Consider the following 13697-nt stretch of genomic DNA (forward strand, 5'->3'; position numbering starts at 1 on the left):
GGTTATATATCATCACCCAATAAAAAGTTCAGTAGCTACTGTGTAAGGAAATTTGTCATCGATGATTTTCCTATTCTCGGGAATGGATATTGATGTCGAGGCGTCCCCCGACTTCGTCACCTAGACGAATCCATATTCTAGAATTGTTTTATGAGATGGATCAGGTGGGATCCCATTGGTACTTGTGCTAACCGGATTCGATGTTGGGCATTATTCTCTTCTGGAGATGAGAATCCTTTGATCCCTTTGCTCTCCCCCTCTTCTAGGCAGGGAGGCAAGATTGGTTAGCAGGGATTGATGGCCTACCCATATTTTATCCTTCTAGGACATATGTCATTACTGGCTTATTTGAGATCTCATCACTTTTTCAAATCAGATAATGAGTATGGCATTATTCGTTCTACACGACTTCATATTGTTCTTTAGGAACATTAGTATCGACGTTCTTTGCAGATTTCTAAGTCGTCCCATACGATTTCACGCCGTTCTTCGGGAACGTTACTATGGATATTACTTGCAAATCTATATTGTCATCCCACACGACTTCACGTCGTACTTCAGGAACGTTAGTATGGATGATCTATTAATCTATATAGCAATCTCTGATGTAGAGGATCTTAATAAGACACGGTGGGGTCGTCCCACACGACTTCACGCCGTTCTCCAGGAACGTTAGTGTGGACGTTCTTTCTTCCCCCTAACGGCGGGAAGACAGCCTCATCAAAGTGACAGTCCGCAATTTGAGCGGGTAAGAGATCGCCTGTCTAAGGTTCTAAATTTAAGTTATAGATGGTGGTACATATTTCACCTATATCTTCTTAGATTAATTCCAATAAAGGAATTGAATCATTATATGTTTGTGCGTATGCCGACATATAATCAAATTACTTAATTTCGAGCAATCGACAACTTATGCTTCTGGCATACAAATTGTGGTTCTACATAATCGTGTCGAAAATTCCTCTGATTTTCCCAATGTACGCTTCTGGCCGTACACGTTAGAGATGATGCATATATCAATTTCTTGTCTTCAATGGTTTCAATATAATAACCATTAGCTCAAATATCTTTTAAGTTTAACAACGTTCTACTAGAACGTGGAGAAAAAAATGAGCTACTTTAGTGGGCAATATTGTGCCATTAGATAATATAATGTGGACATTACCATAACCATCTACCAAAACTACATGGGCCTCTTTTAGTTATCAAAGAGGTCTTGCTACAAATAGACATGAAATTAATTAAGTACGTGATACGAACCCCGTAGAACTTGTTACGAGACCCAATACCCTACGCGGAAGCAAGATCGAAAACACCCAAAAACAAAGATTCAAGTTTGGCGGAAGCAAGGAACAATGACCCCATAGCTATAAAGAGCTAGAAACCATTATTATCAAGGTGGAATATTGACCCCGTGATTATAAAGAACCAGAAACCAATATTATGTCGCTAAGAAAGTTACAAGAATCCACTTGTAAAATCCCGAAGAATGCTGTAGAACAGCGAAGAAGAATTAACTCTCAAAATACTCAAATATTCATTAAAATTCGTCCTAGAAAATAAGCCAAATTGGCAACCTATTTATAAGGTCTAAAAAGACTCCTTTTTCACAAGGAAAAGGACTCCTACCTAAACTATAATAAGGAAATAAATAAATAAGCAAATCCTAACCATAAAAGACTCTAAAATAATAAAAACATAATAAAACCTAAATTAAAAACGTGAATAACTAAACTAAATAACTTGATCTTCAAGTCGGCTTCTCGATCACCCTTCTAATCTCGCGACATTGGGCTGTGCACGTGCATGCAATTAAAGCTCAATTTCGACACTGTTCCACTTCGAATATCTCTTCGCTCAAAACATGAAAGTTGTAGATCTTTCAGTTAGCTTTCCGAATCATTTTGAATCATCTCAATCGGACTTCGGATGCGAGAGTTATAACCCGAATGGTAAACTCTGCCAGAATAGGCGAGAATCTCGGATGCATGGAATTCGACTTGTCCAACGACTTCTTCTCTTTCTTTTCTTCCAATTCCTCAACAACGACTCTTCAAAGGCCTGATTGAAGCCTTTATTCTTCAATCCCAACACGAACGGCTCCATTAATCTCACTCGCTTTCTCTTCTTCCAATTCTTTGTCTTGGAGCTTGTGCGGATCGTATCATTCTCCCCCTCTTTAAAAGGATTCGTCCTCGAATCCGGACAAATATCGCAAGGAGTATAAACACAATCGATCTCTTGATTGATCTCTCTCTTTGGCAGCAAACTTACACATCGCTGCACCACATCGCAGAACATATCATCTATTAGCCATTGCAGCGTAAACGAATGTGGGTGTTTTGTAGCTTGAAGCCCCAACGCGTCAAACCTCGACACCACCATCTCATCATAATGCACAATAGGAGTTTGCACTCCGGTTAGTTTAGCGTTAACTTCATTGCATGGCTGGATCATATCATTCTCCACCTCTTCAAAAGGATTCGCCCTCGAATCCTGTTAAGTGTATATTTTTACACTTTATCGTACCTTTTTATTTGGGCTTTTGGTGTGTTTTAATGATAATTGGTGCTTAAAAAGTTGATTTATTGTATTTTAGGTACAAATTGAAGAATTGGAAAAGTATGGGGTCAAAACTGCAATTTTGGAGAAAATATGGGCCAAAAGTGAAAAAATCAAAATTCTGAAGATTTAAAGCTCGGACCCCCGTCCCAGTTTTAGTGCAATTCGTGGGACCCCCGTCCGAGACTCCGAAGTTGCGCAGAAAAGGGATTTTAATTGCACAAGGAAACTGCCTTCTTCCCCAAGTTCTTCACCCTATATAAGACCAAGTCAGGCACACAATTAGGGACCTTTTATCTTTTTTATCATCTATCTTAATCTTTATTTTTCCACACGCGAGCAAGAGAACGAAGACGAAGACTTGACGAATCTTCATCCGAGTTTTCCTTTTACTTTTATTCTTCGATTTTTATGAACTTTCATATTTTTATTATGCTTTTCGTAACGAACATGAGTAGCTAAGTTTTTATTCTAGGATTTTATTGGAACCCTATGTGGTAACTCGAACCTATTTTTCTACTTTTATGCAAGTTTATTTCTTCGATTATTTCTTCTATTTTGATCGTATTTAGTGCATGAGCGTAGCTAACTTATGTTGCTATTTGTTATTGTTAGAATTGATTGACAGATCGTTTTAATAATTAGAACAGGGATAGAAGAGCCTTCGAGTAGTTTTTCACCGAATGCGTGTGTTGATTGCATGTATTATCGTAGACATACAGATAATACCTTAGGTAGCCGTTGTCGAGACTTGTTATTTAATGCTTTATTTATACTAGGTTTGCATAGACATATAGTGAATCTTTTATGAATAATAGGTTTATAGCGCAGCGACAGCTGGTTATGAATAATTTCGTGTCTTGGGTTAATTCCGAACCTCCTTTTTCTTCCATTGGTGGGGCGGGTTTGCTATTTTCTTCCCCCTTGGACTCGAGATCTGAACTCTCATTAACCTCTTCCTCAACGATTGGATCAGCAATTTTCAAATTCGCTTGACTGTTCTCATACTCAAAACTTTGACGAGCACCTCCCTTTTCAAGTGGTGATAAAGAATCACACTTTCTCTTCAATTCCTCGTAGTCTCCTTTTTCTCGTAGAATTGCCTCTGCTTTGAGTTTTTGTAATGGTTCCCTCGTTTGCCTCGTTGAAGATCTCCTATGTGATAACCAAATCGATGAACTCCGTTCTTCTGACTTAGTAACTTGCCTCAAGCTTTGCATCTTCAATTCCCTATAATAATGGGCAGGAACAAACCTCTTTCTCATAACTGCCTTCATGGACTCCCAATCATCAATTGGTGGTTCACCACAGCGGCGCCTAGTTAAGACAAATTGATCCCACCAAGTAATTGCATAGTCAATGAACGCTTCGACGGCGAGCTTCACCTTCTTCTTCTCGGAATAATAATGATAATCGAATACGAGCTCAAGCTTTCTTTCCCATTGTATGTACGCATCAGGATCACTCTTGCCTTGGAAATATGGTATTGTCAACTTGAGTGAGCTGAAGTTTTGATCTACGCCATCTCTTTCTCGACCAAAATATCCTCGGCTCGATCTATCCAATCCAGACCCTCGTCCCATACTCTCCCTCCTTGATTTTGTAGCGTTAACACCAAAATTTCCATCACGATCTACCTCTTTGTCGGGATAAGGTATAACTGGTTGGTGAACATCACGTCGTACGTACGGCCCTCGAACATGTTGATCTTTGCGTAGTTCCTTTAGTTGGGTAATAATTCCTTCCATCCGATCTTGGAGTTCTTGGAAGCGTTTGTCCATTGATGTCCTACGCTGCTCACTTCTTTCTCCGTAATAACCGGCCTTCTCGGACATGATCAAAGAAATATCTTTGTTTTTTTTTTTTTTTGAGACACTAACAAACTCTTAGACTCTAAGAAGCTTCAACAAAAATGAATTTCGAATATTTGTTTTTTTTTTTTTTTTTTTTTTTTTTTTTTTTTTTTTTTTGTGACGAAGACTCAAGACAAAACCTAACTTAGACTCTAAGACGCTTCAAACAAAAATAATTTCGATTTTTTTTTTTTTTGACGAAGACTCAACAACAATAGACACGAAACGAGAAAAACAAAACGAGGACACGAAAAAAAAAGGACTGACTCAACAATCAAAATAAAGGATAGGCGAAACCTGTTTTGGATGTTGGCTCTGATACCAACTGATACGAACCCCGTAGAACTTGTTACGAGACCAAATACCCTACGCGGAAGCAAGATCGAAAACACCAAAAAACAAAGATTCAAGTTTGGCGGAAGCAAGGAACAATGACCCCATAGCTATAAAGAGCTAGAAACCATTATTATCAAGGTGGAATATTGACCCCGTGATTATAAAGAACCAGAAACCAATATTATGTCGCTAAGAAAGTTACAAGAATCCACTTGTAAAATCCCGAAGAATGCTGTAGAACAGCGAAGAAGAATTAACTCTCAAAATACTCAAATATTCATTAAAATTCGTCCTAGAAAATAAGCCAAATTGGCAACCTATTTATAAGGTCTAAAAAGACTCCTTTTTCACAAGGAAAAGGACTCCTACCTAAACTATAATAAGGAAATAAATAAATAAGAAAATCCTAACCATAAAAGACTCTAAAATAATAAAAACATAATAAAACCTAAATTAAAAACGTGAATAACTAAACTAAATAACTTGATCTTCAAGTCGGCTTCTCGATCACCCTTCTAATCTCGCGACATTGGGCTGTGCACGTGCATGCAATTAAAGCTCAATTTCGACACTGTTCCACTTCGAATATCTCTTCGCTCAAAACATGTAAGTTGTAGATCTTTCAGTAAGCTTTCCGAATCATTTTGAATCATCTCAATCGGACTTCGGATGCGAGAGTTATAACCCGAATGGTAAACTCTGCCAGAATAGGCGAGAATCTCGGATGCATGGAATTCGACTTGTCCAACGACTTCTTCTCTTTCTTTTCTTCCAATTCCTCAACAAAGACTCTTCAAAGGCTTGATTGAAGCCTTTATTCTTCAATCCCAACACGAACGGCTCCATTAATCTCACTCGCTTTCTCTTCTTCCAATTCTTTGTCTTGGAGCTTGTGCGGATCGTATCAGTACGACACATCTCTCAGGATAGTATGTGTTGTCGCACTATGTGCCAGACATTTATCCCCACACGTCATGTCTATAGAGTTATATAAATCTAATCATATATATTCAGTACTTCAGGTACTAAATAAATTCATCAAGCAAACACCACTGAATAACATAATAATTAACTTAGAGCATAAATATCTGGTCTAGAGTATAAACTAGACATAATCAAAATATGAATATGGTTCCTAACATGAGCATATGAAGTAAGATGATTGAAATTCAATAAACTAATAAACCCGAGTAATAAAATAAACATAATGCATGAAATCAACAGTTCAATCATATCCCAACATGGGTTATTTGGTCAGATGTGCCCAAGTATGGAAGCTGAGCGATGGACTATATATTGAAATTTTTTACCTCTACTAACTCAGTCTAGGCTGGTGCATTATTATTTGCATCTCCATCCCCAACGTTCTTCGCACTTCAGGTGCGCGACCAATTCTTAGATCCACCATATATAAAACATATATCTATGTTCTGATTTTGAGCTCTCTTCGGATTTTAAAATTCATATACAAATCGTTTATGAATTCACTTGTTCCTTGCTTCCGGCAAGTATATTGTCTTTTGGTAATCAAAGCGACTAGTCAGGTTATCCCATTCTTTATGGGAACCCGTCGTTTGATGAATAGTCCATGACGAAGGATTTCATCTAATTATCTCGTAATGAGAACATAGTCTCAGCCTTCTGGGCTTTACCTAATAAATTATCCTCGAAAACAATCATTCTCAATTGGCCACTAAGCGTATGGATCTTAACATCCATTCTCCAACTAATATAACTTTCACCAGATACATTAAGTTGGGTAAACTTGAGTTTGCTCATGTGTTTTATCTCAAATCAAATACAATAAGGAGTATTATTGTTTTATGGGAATGTAACCTCCATAAACAATTTCATGAATATTTTGCACATATTAGAACTTCCGGTCTAATAATTCATACACCACATGTTCATACACATTCATGGATTACATACGATAAACCATAACGACGAACGAAATATTGTTTACCATTTCCATATCACAAAATTACATATGGCAGATATGGATTAATTGAATAGAATTCTCCATTAGAGATGGACCAAAATCTTTATGCAATTAAGACTTTGTAAATTGTCAAATATATTAAATATAACATGCTAAATAATATAAACAATATATAGCATGTACAATCTCATATAAATTCCACGAACTAATTCTGAAATTATTCCGGTAGGTGATCATGAATTAACTAAATAGATCCATAATGCTATCAAGTATCAGCAGTGCATTAGATCATCTTAAAATGAAATGACCAAGTTATTGTAGCAAAATTTTCTAACAATTCATGCAATACAAATTCAACCGAGAAAAAAAAATCTATTAATATGGCTACAATCACGTTCAGTAAGAAACATAAACAATTTCACATTCATCATCAAATATATTCACCCCTCATTCTACAGTGCATATTTATTCATAAGCTTCTTAGTGCACTGTATTCTAAATATTATGATAAAACATTCATAATACAATTTAATATCAAATCCTCGAAACATAAAATAAACCAGCAAGGTATTATAATTATTTGACAATATACAATCACACATTTATCGTCGCTATTCATTGAATCCGGAATGAATGCAAATGATAAAATAATTTGCTACACCACATACAAAAAACAATCATATGTATACCATACTATAACATAATTAAGCATGCTTCCAATAATTACGAATCACATCATATTTTGAAATTATCCACAGTATAAATGAAGTAATGACTGGAAGATAAATATGTACTCCATGCATTTCATGCAATTAAATAGATCTAGTGCATCTCTTATGAAATCGAAATTGCAAGGGATTACGGCTTACTTGAAACGCTTAAACCCAAATGTTGAAGAATATATTGTATTCATCGAACAAGATTACCATTTCACGAACGAACTCGAATCACAAGTTCTTCAAGCGTCCACGTGCCAAAAATGGTTCATTTTTCACGAGCACCTGAATCACAAATTCTTCAAGTATCCTAGTGCCACGAACGATTGTCTTTCCACTATCACAACGAGCATTTTGTGCTGATAACGTGTTGTAAAATGGCCTATTTATCTAGCTCTTTGGTTTGTGTTTGTGAAAATACATAAGAATGTAAATAACAAGACAAAGAGAGAAAGAAAAAATGCAAAGAACAACAATCCGTAGAGAGAGAATTGTGGGATACGTGGGGAGGGAGTGTTTCTCATTTATATAGGTGGTAACCACCGGGAAGTTACAAAGGAGTTACATGTGGAAGTTACGTAGAAGTTACATCACCACTAACACCATATATGGGAAGTTAATAAACTAGTGGGAAGTTGAAAACCATCAAGTGGTTATGTTCAGTGGCAGATCCAAGATTTTTGCCAAGGGGGTTCGTAATTGTAGAATAAAAAATTAAAATATCACTTTATAAAAATAGCGGACCAAAAATTTATAATTTACAAATTTTAGGTGAATTGTGGAAATATTTAAAAACCAAAAAGTTGAAAAATGTTAAGATTTCAAAAAAAATCCATTATTGTGAGGGTGGGTTTCAAACCCATGATCTACTAATAGGTCAAGACATATCTTTACCACTTCAACCAATTGCCTTTTCTGTTATTTTATGTATAATAGTATTATTTTCTGAAAATCAAGGGTGTGCAACTGCACACCCTAGAACATGGCTACATCCGCCACTGGTTATGTTAGGAAACCACACATTCCGTACTATTTACAACAAAAACCTTTAATTATCACTATTATGCCCCTAACTAATTAATAAACGTGTTTTTAATATCTGTTATTAGAAGATACATAATATCTTCCACATAAATATTTTAAATAACATGTTCTCAATTAATTCCACCATTACAGCTTATTGATTGCACATTTCTGTTTATGTGCAGGACTGTCCATGTCAGCGCGAAGCACATAATTATTTGCTACAAGCCACTAGATAAAGCCTGCATATATAGTACCCTTAGGCAGAGGAGAATTTAGGCAAATTGTTGGCTAGTGTAGTGTTAACTAGGGCAGATAGACTTTACCTTTCTTCCAAGCTTTCCAAGCTTTCCATTTTTGTATTCCCATTCAACTTTTCTCTACAGAAACACTTCCAACGTTGTATTATTCAATTTTCTAATTATTTTCATGCATGTTTATTTAAAAACCAATATTTCCATTTTTGCATGTTTATTTCATGCATGTTTATTCAATTTTCTACTTTTCTCAAATTTTTCAATTGAATCCCCAATATTTCTAAAAAACCATCTTCTCCAATCAACCTAAAACCAGATTTTTCTTCCCCACCACACACCTAAAACCACCAAAAGTTTCCTCCACCATCAAATAATCCATTACAAATCAACAGACAAAAGGGAAGCTCAAATTCAATTCAAGCCAAAAATGAATTGCATTTGTAATTCCATTACAAATGGTATATTTGTGTGTGTGTGTGTGTTTAAGACCCACCATTAGAGCTCGTGGAAGGGAGCTTGAGCAGAGACAATAAACTTCTTCAGCCTCCTAACTCCAAACAATGGCCTCTTACCTCGTGCTCTTCCCTCCGATCAGACGCACCAGGTTGTTTTTTTTCTTTCCATTATTTTTTTTTTTATTTTTTTTTCTCTTTTCCTATTTTTTCCACAATTAAAAACAGGCCAAATGAAATTTAACAACCAGAAAATGTCTCAAAACTAACAAGAGCTATCTTCCCTTTGTTGTTTGTTCATGAGGAGGTCGTCGGTCATCTTCAACCTTCACTGCCGCCTCCATAGTGATTTTTTTCCAAACTTTCCTTTTTTAATTTTTCCCATTTTTTTTGTGTTGTAGTGTGGGGTATTTAACTAGGGGTGGTTTCGTCATTTCATGGAAGTCAACACCCAATTTAAATGTAAGGGGCAGTGTGCTTTGCAAAATAAAATATAGGGAGGTCTTTGCTAATTTTTTTTACACATGGGTCTTTTTGGCCATTCGAAATTACACAGGGGGTTATATGCAATTAGCTCATTTCTTTTCCAATGCTCTCAGTTTGTTTCCCCATTAGAAATTCATCACATAAATCTGGTGTATTGAAGTTTAGTTGGGTAACACCTTTCACACAACCTGCATTGATATTTCGTGTTAGATCCTGAAAATTCAAATTCCCCGGTCGATGAGGGGACACTGTTCAACTTGGTCAGTTTGATCAATTTTATAACAATTATCAGATGATCTATAACCAGATAGAACACACCTGTTGTTTTGATCAAACACTTCACACTTACGCTTGGTGAACAACACTGAGTCGTATAGATCACATAGCTGACTTACGCTGAGTAGGTTTGATTTCAAACCCTCTACATACAGAACTTTGTCAAGGTTAGGTAATCCTCCAACATCCAAGTTACCTTCTCCTTTCACAAAGGCCTTGTTTCCATCACCAAGAGTAACTTGTCCACCAGACACATTTTGCAGGTTCTTTAAGTAATTAGGTACACCTGTCATATGCTTGGAGCAACCACTATCAAAATACCAAGAGTTAGCAGTACATGCTTTTAAAGAAAGAATAGCAGGAAAGCAGTTTGCATTATACTTATTCATCCATTTATTATCAGAGTATCTTCTTTGGGAATTGTGATCCCATGCAGCGGAATTGGATGATTGATATGCTAAACTCTTATTTATCAATTTCCATCTTTTAAAGCATTTTGTCCTAACATGTCCTACTTTGTGACAGAAATGACAAGTTGGCACAACCTTTTTTGTATAAGATTGTGAGGCAACATGTTGTGGAGTAGGTTTGACAGTATTATTCACAAAATTAATTTTTCGATTTGGATTTGGTTTACCATCGAACTTACTCCCAATACAGCCAAGACCAAGTTTATCAGGATTTGAGGGATGAGCATTTAAAATTTCATCTAACCTGTTTGAAGGAAGAATCGTAGTGCGATTTAGCTTACTGGCTGACGCCTCTAATGCTGTTGCAACAGGGGCGTTGGCACACTTCAGGTTGAGGTAGGGTTCAGCATTTTTCTTTGGAGCAGGATTTTTCTTGATCTCCCTTGCTTTATTGCAATCATTGTTTCGCAAATGTCTCAGCAATTCTTTTAGATTGTCAATATCCTTCAAAGCAAAATCCTGTTTTACCTCCAGTACCTCATTTTCCAATTCTAGCTCATCGATTTTGGCCTTGAGATTGACTTTAATTGCTTCATTCTCCTCTTCCAGTTCCTTCACTTTCTCCTTCAAACACCTGTTTTCATCACCAACCTCATGACATTGCTTTAGAAGATCATTCAGTTGCTGTTGAATCTTCTCAATGGAGCATTCTTCATCATCCTCTGAATTTTCTTCTACTGTGGATAGAACAGTTGTGTTAAGATTAGTATGATTCTCGAGATTACGAGTAGCATACCTGAAGTGTGGTGGCTCAGTGCATGTGTTAACATCCTGTGTCACTCCAGTGACCTTAATGTGTGAAGGCTCAGTGCATATGACATCATCATGTGCCACTTCAGTGATCATGCATGTACCACAGAAGTCAATACTTGTTTCAGCATTACTTGCTTCACTTTCATCATCAGATTCAAAGTTATCGTCACTCCAGGTTGTAGCAAGTGATTTTCCTTGCTTCTTCTGAGTATTTGCACATTCAGCTTGAATATGGCCATAGCCACGACATTCTCTACATCGAATCCCCTTCCTAACTTCTTGCTTGTTTGTAGGACTTCTGGGATGTCCATTCATTTTCACGATTTTTCCGAAGTTTTTGGCTATTAGAGACATGGATTTTGTTAGCTTGACTTCGAGTGCTGTCATGGGAGCTGAGGGCACGGATGGTGTCGCAACAGACACAGTTTGTAAAGCGATTTTTCTCTCTTTATCAATTCTACTGACGTTCAGCTTGTTTTCAAAGATCTGTAGATTTCCGATCAGATCTTCAAGCCGCAATGAGTCCACATCACTTGCTTCCTCTATAGCAGTGACCTTATATGCGAACCGGTCTGGCATAGATCTTAGCACTTTACGAACAAGTTTTACTTCAGGGTAAGTTTCACCGAGGCCATGGGCTTCATTTGCGATGTCGCATAATTTGGAGTTGAAATCGCTCACGGTGTCAGTTTCCTCCATCCGAAGATCCTCAAAACGAGTAGCAAGCATCTGAAGTTTTGATAATCTAACAGAGGTAGTCCCCTCATAGGCTGTTTGAAGTTTTTCCCATGCTTCCTTGGCACACTCACATGCTGAGATTATCTTGAATTGATTGATGTCAATTCCGTTGAATATAGCATTCAAGGCTTTGGAATTCTTGTTTGCCGCAATCTGCTCAGCTTTGTTCCAGTCTCTTTCATGCTTCTCACTTTCGATTCATTTTTCATCTGTGGCAACAGGTCGTTTCCAGCCAGTCAGAACTGCGCGCCATGCATCTTCATCCATTGACTTGATGAACATCTTCATCTTGGTCTTCCAATAAGAGTAATTCGTTCCAGTAAGCAGTGGTGGGCGAGTCGTGGAACCGCCTTAGCTTCCATATGAGCATTCATAGTTCCTATGGAAGATAAATGGCAAATAAATCAAATTCCCAAAATCACACACTATGTATATCTAGTGAGAGGCTCTTGATGCCAATTGTTAATTTATATGCCTATAGAAATCAATTAACCTAAGTTGTAACAGTTAAGTTGAGGAAACAGTATTAAGTTACAACTATAATTCTTGTGTTAACACAGTTATAAACTACTTAAAGCAAATAAATGAACACAAGAAATTAATGTGGTTCAGACACAAATGTGCCCTACATCCACGTGGACCTGCAAACACAATTTCACTAGTTCGATTTACAGTGTACATTAATAGGACTTATTAAAAACAATAAAGACCCCCTCTTTAATTTTTACGCCGTTCTTGTACACAACTCGAACTCCGTGTCTCTCTCTACAGCAGCTCCACTCCGCGTGCCATGAACTTTCTTCAAGCCTAAACTCCCTTCAGAAAACGCGGCTGATCTCCCTTGAGATCTATACAGCAAATCTGTATATGTTGGCACAGTGCAACGATGGCACAGTCCTGCTCCGCAGAACGCCTTGGCAAAGCTTCGATGCTATGAAGTGGTTTTTCTCCCAAATAATGCCCACAGTTCTTGTATGTCTTGGAGGCTTATATAGCCACGAAAATAAGCCCTAAGACCTAACTTGAACCCCAAGAAATCTATTTAACTAGGTAACAGAATCCTAGTTGATTTCTACTTCTATTCTAGATAAGTACAAAAGATACCTAACTAGAATAAAATACATGGAAATAAATCTAAGTCCTAATAGAAGTATTATAATAATAGGACTCTAATAAATTCCAAAATAAATATGGAAAACAAATCTTTGCCAATCTTTTAATTCCAAAACTTGGCGGATTTCCTCGATCTTCAATAGCCGGAAATATGGCGCCAACAACTAGATATTATAAAACTCTCAGTTCATAACATTTGATTCCAGAGCACTCGATTCTCGGGTATCATTTCCACTTTGTGTTGAGTTAGATGATCAACAAGCTAATTTTTGTGGTTGTGGTCCATTTATTTATTGTAATAAATAACTATTTTCGTATTAATAATAAATTCCAATTTTGGGACTTTATATCTTTATCTCTTGGACGCGCATGGATATTGATATGCCTAATTGGGCCAACCCAATGGGCCTACAATTTCCTTACATACTGGGCCACGAACCCAATATCGAAGACCATTATCACCGAGGCCCAATCACCTTCAAGTAAGGTTTGGGCCCGACAATCTCAACTAAACTATAAATAAAGGTTTGAACTCATTCCTTAAGGTACGTCCTATTAACTGAGCAATACTATAATATGTATTCTCTGGACTATTTCTATGACCAGCACGTCTGACTTGAGCGTCGGAGGGGTTTCCGCCGGATTAACCCCCGGCTTAGTTCATGTGTACTTATTTTGCATGGACCTCAGGATCATCAAGTTGTCAAGCTACTGATCTGC

General features: G+C 37.0%; 1 protein-coding gene across 1 annotated transcript; it reads right to left on the reverse strand.

Annotated features, from left to right (window-relative positions):
* Positions 1–9711: 9711 nt before the first annotated feature.
* On the reverse strand, positions 9712–12234 carry LOC148771606 (uncharacterized). Its single transcript, XM_088815132.1, has 3 exons — positions 12136–12234; positions 9977–12047; positions 9712–9815 (listed from the first exon to the last, which is right to left on the reverse strand). The coding sequence occupies exons 1-3, from the start codon at positions 12232–12234 to the stop codon at positions 9712–9714; spliced, it is 2274 nt and encodes a 757-aa protein (XP_088671258.1).
* Positions 12235–13697: the final 1463 nt, after the last annotated feature.

This window comes from Erythranthe guttata, chromosome 3 (genome assembly GCF_056151865.1).
Source record: "Erythranthe guttata isolate IM_541 chromosome 3, IM_541, whole genome shotgun sequence".
Lineage (NCBI taxonomy): Eukaryota > Viridiplantae > Streptophyta > Magnoliopsida > Lamiales > Phrymaceae > Erythranthe > Erythranthe guttata.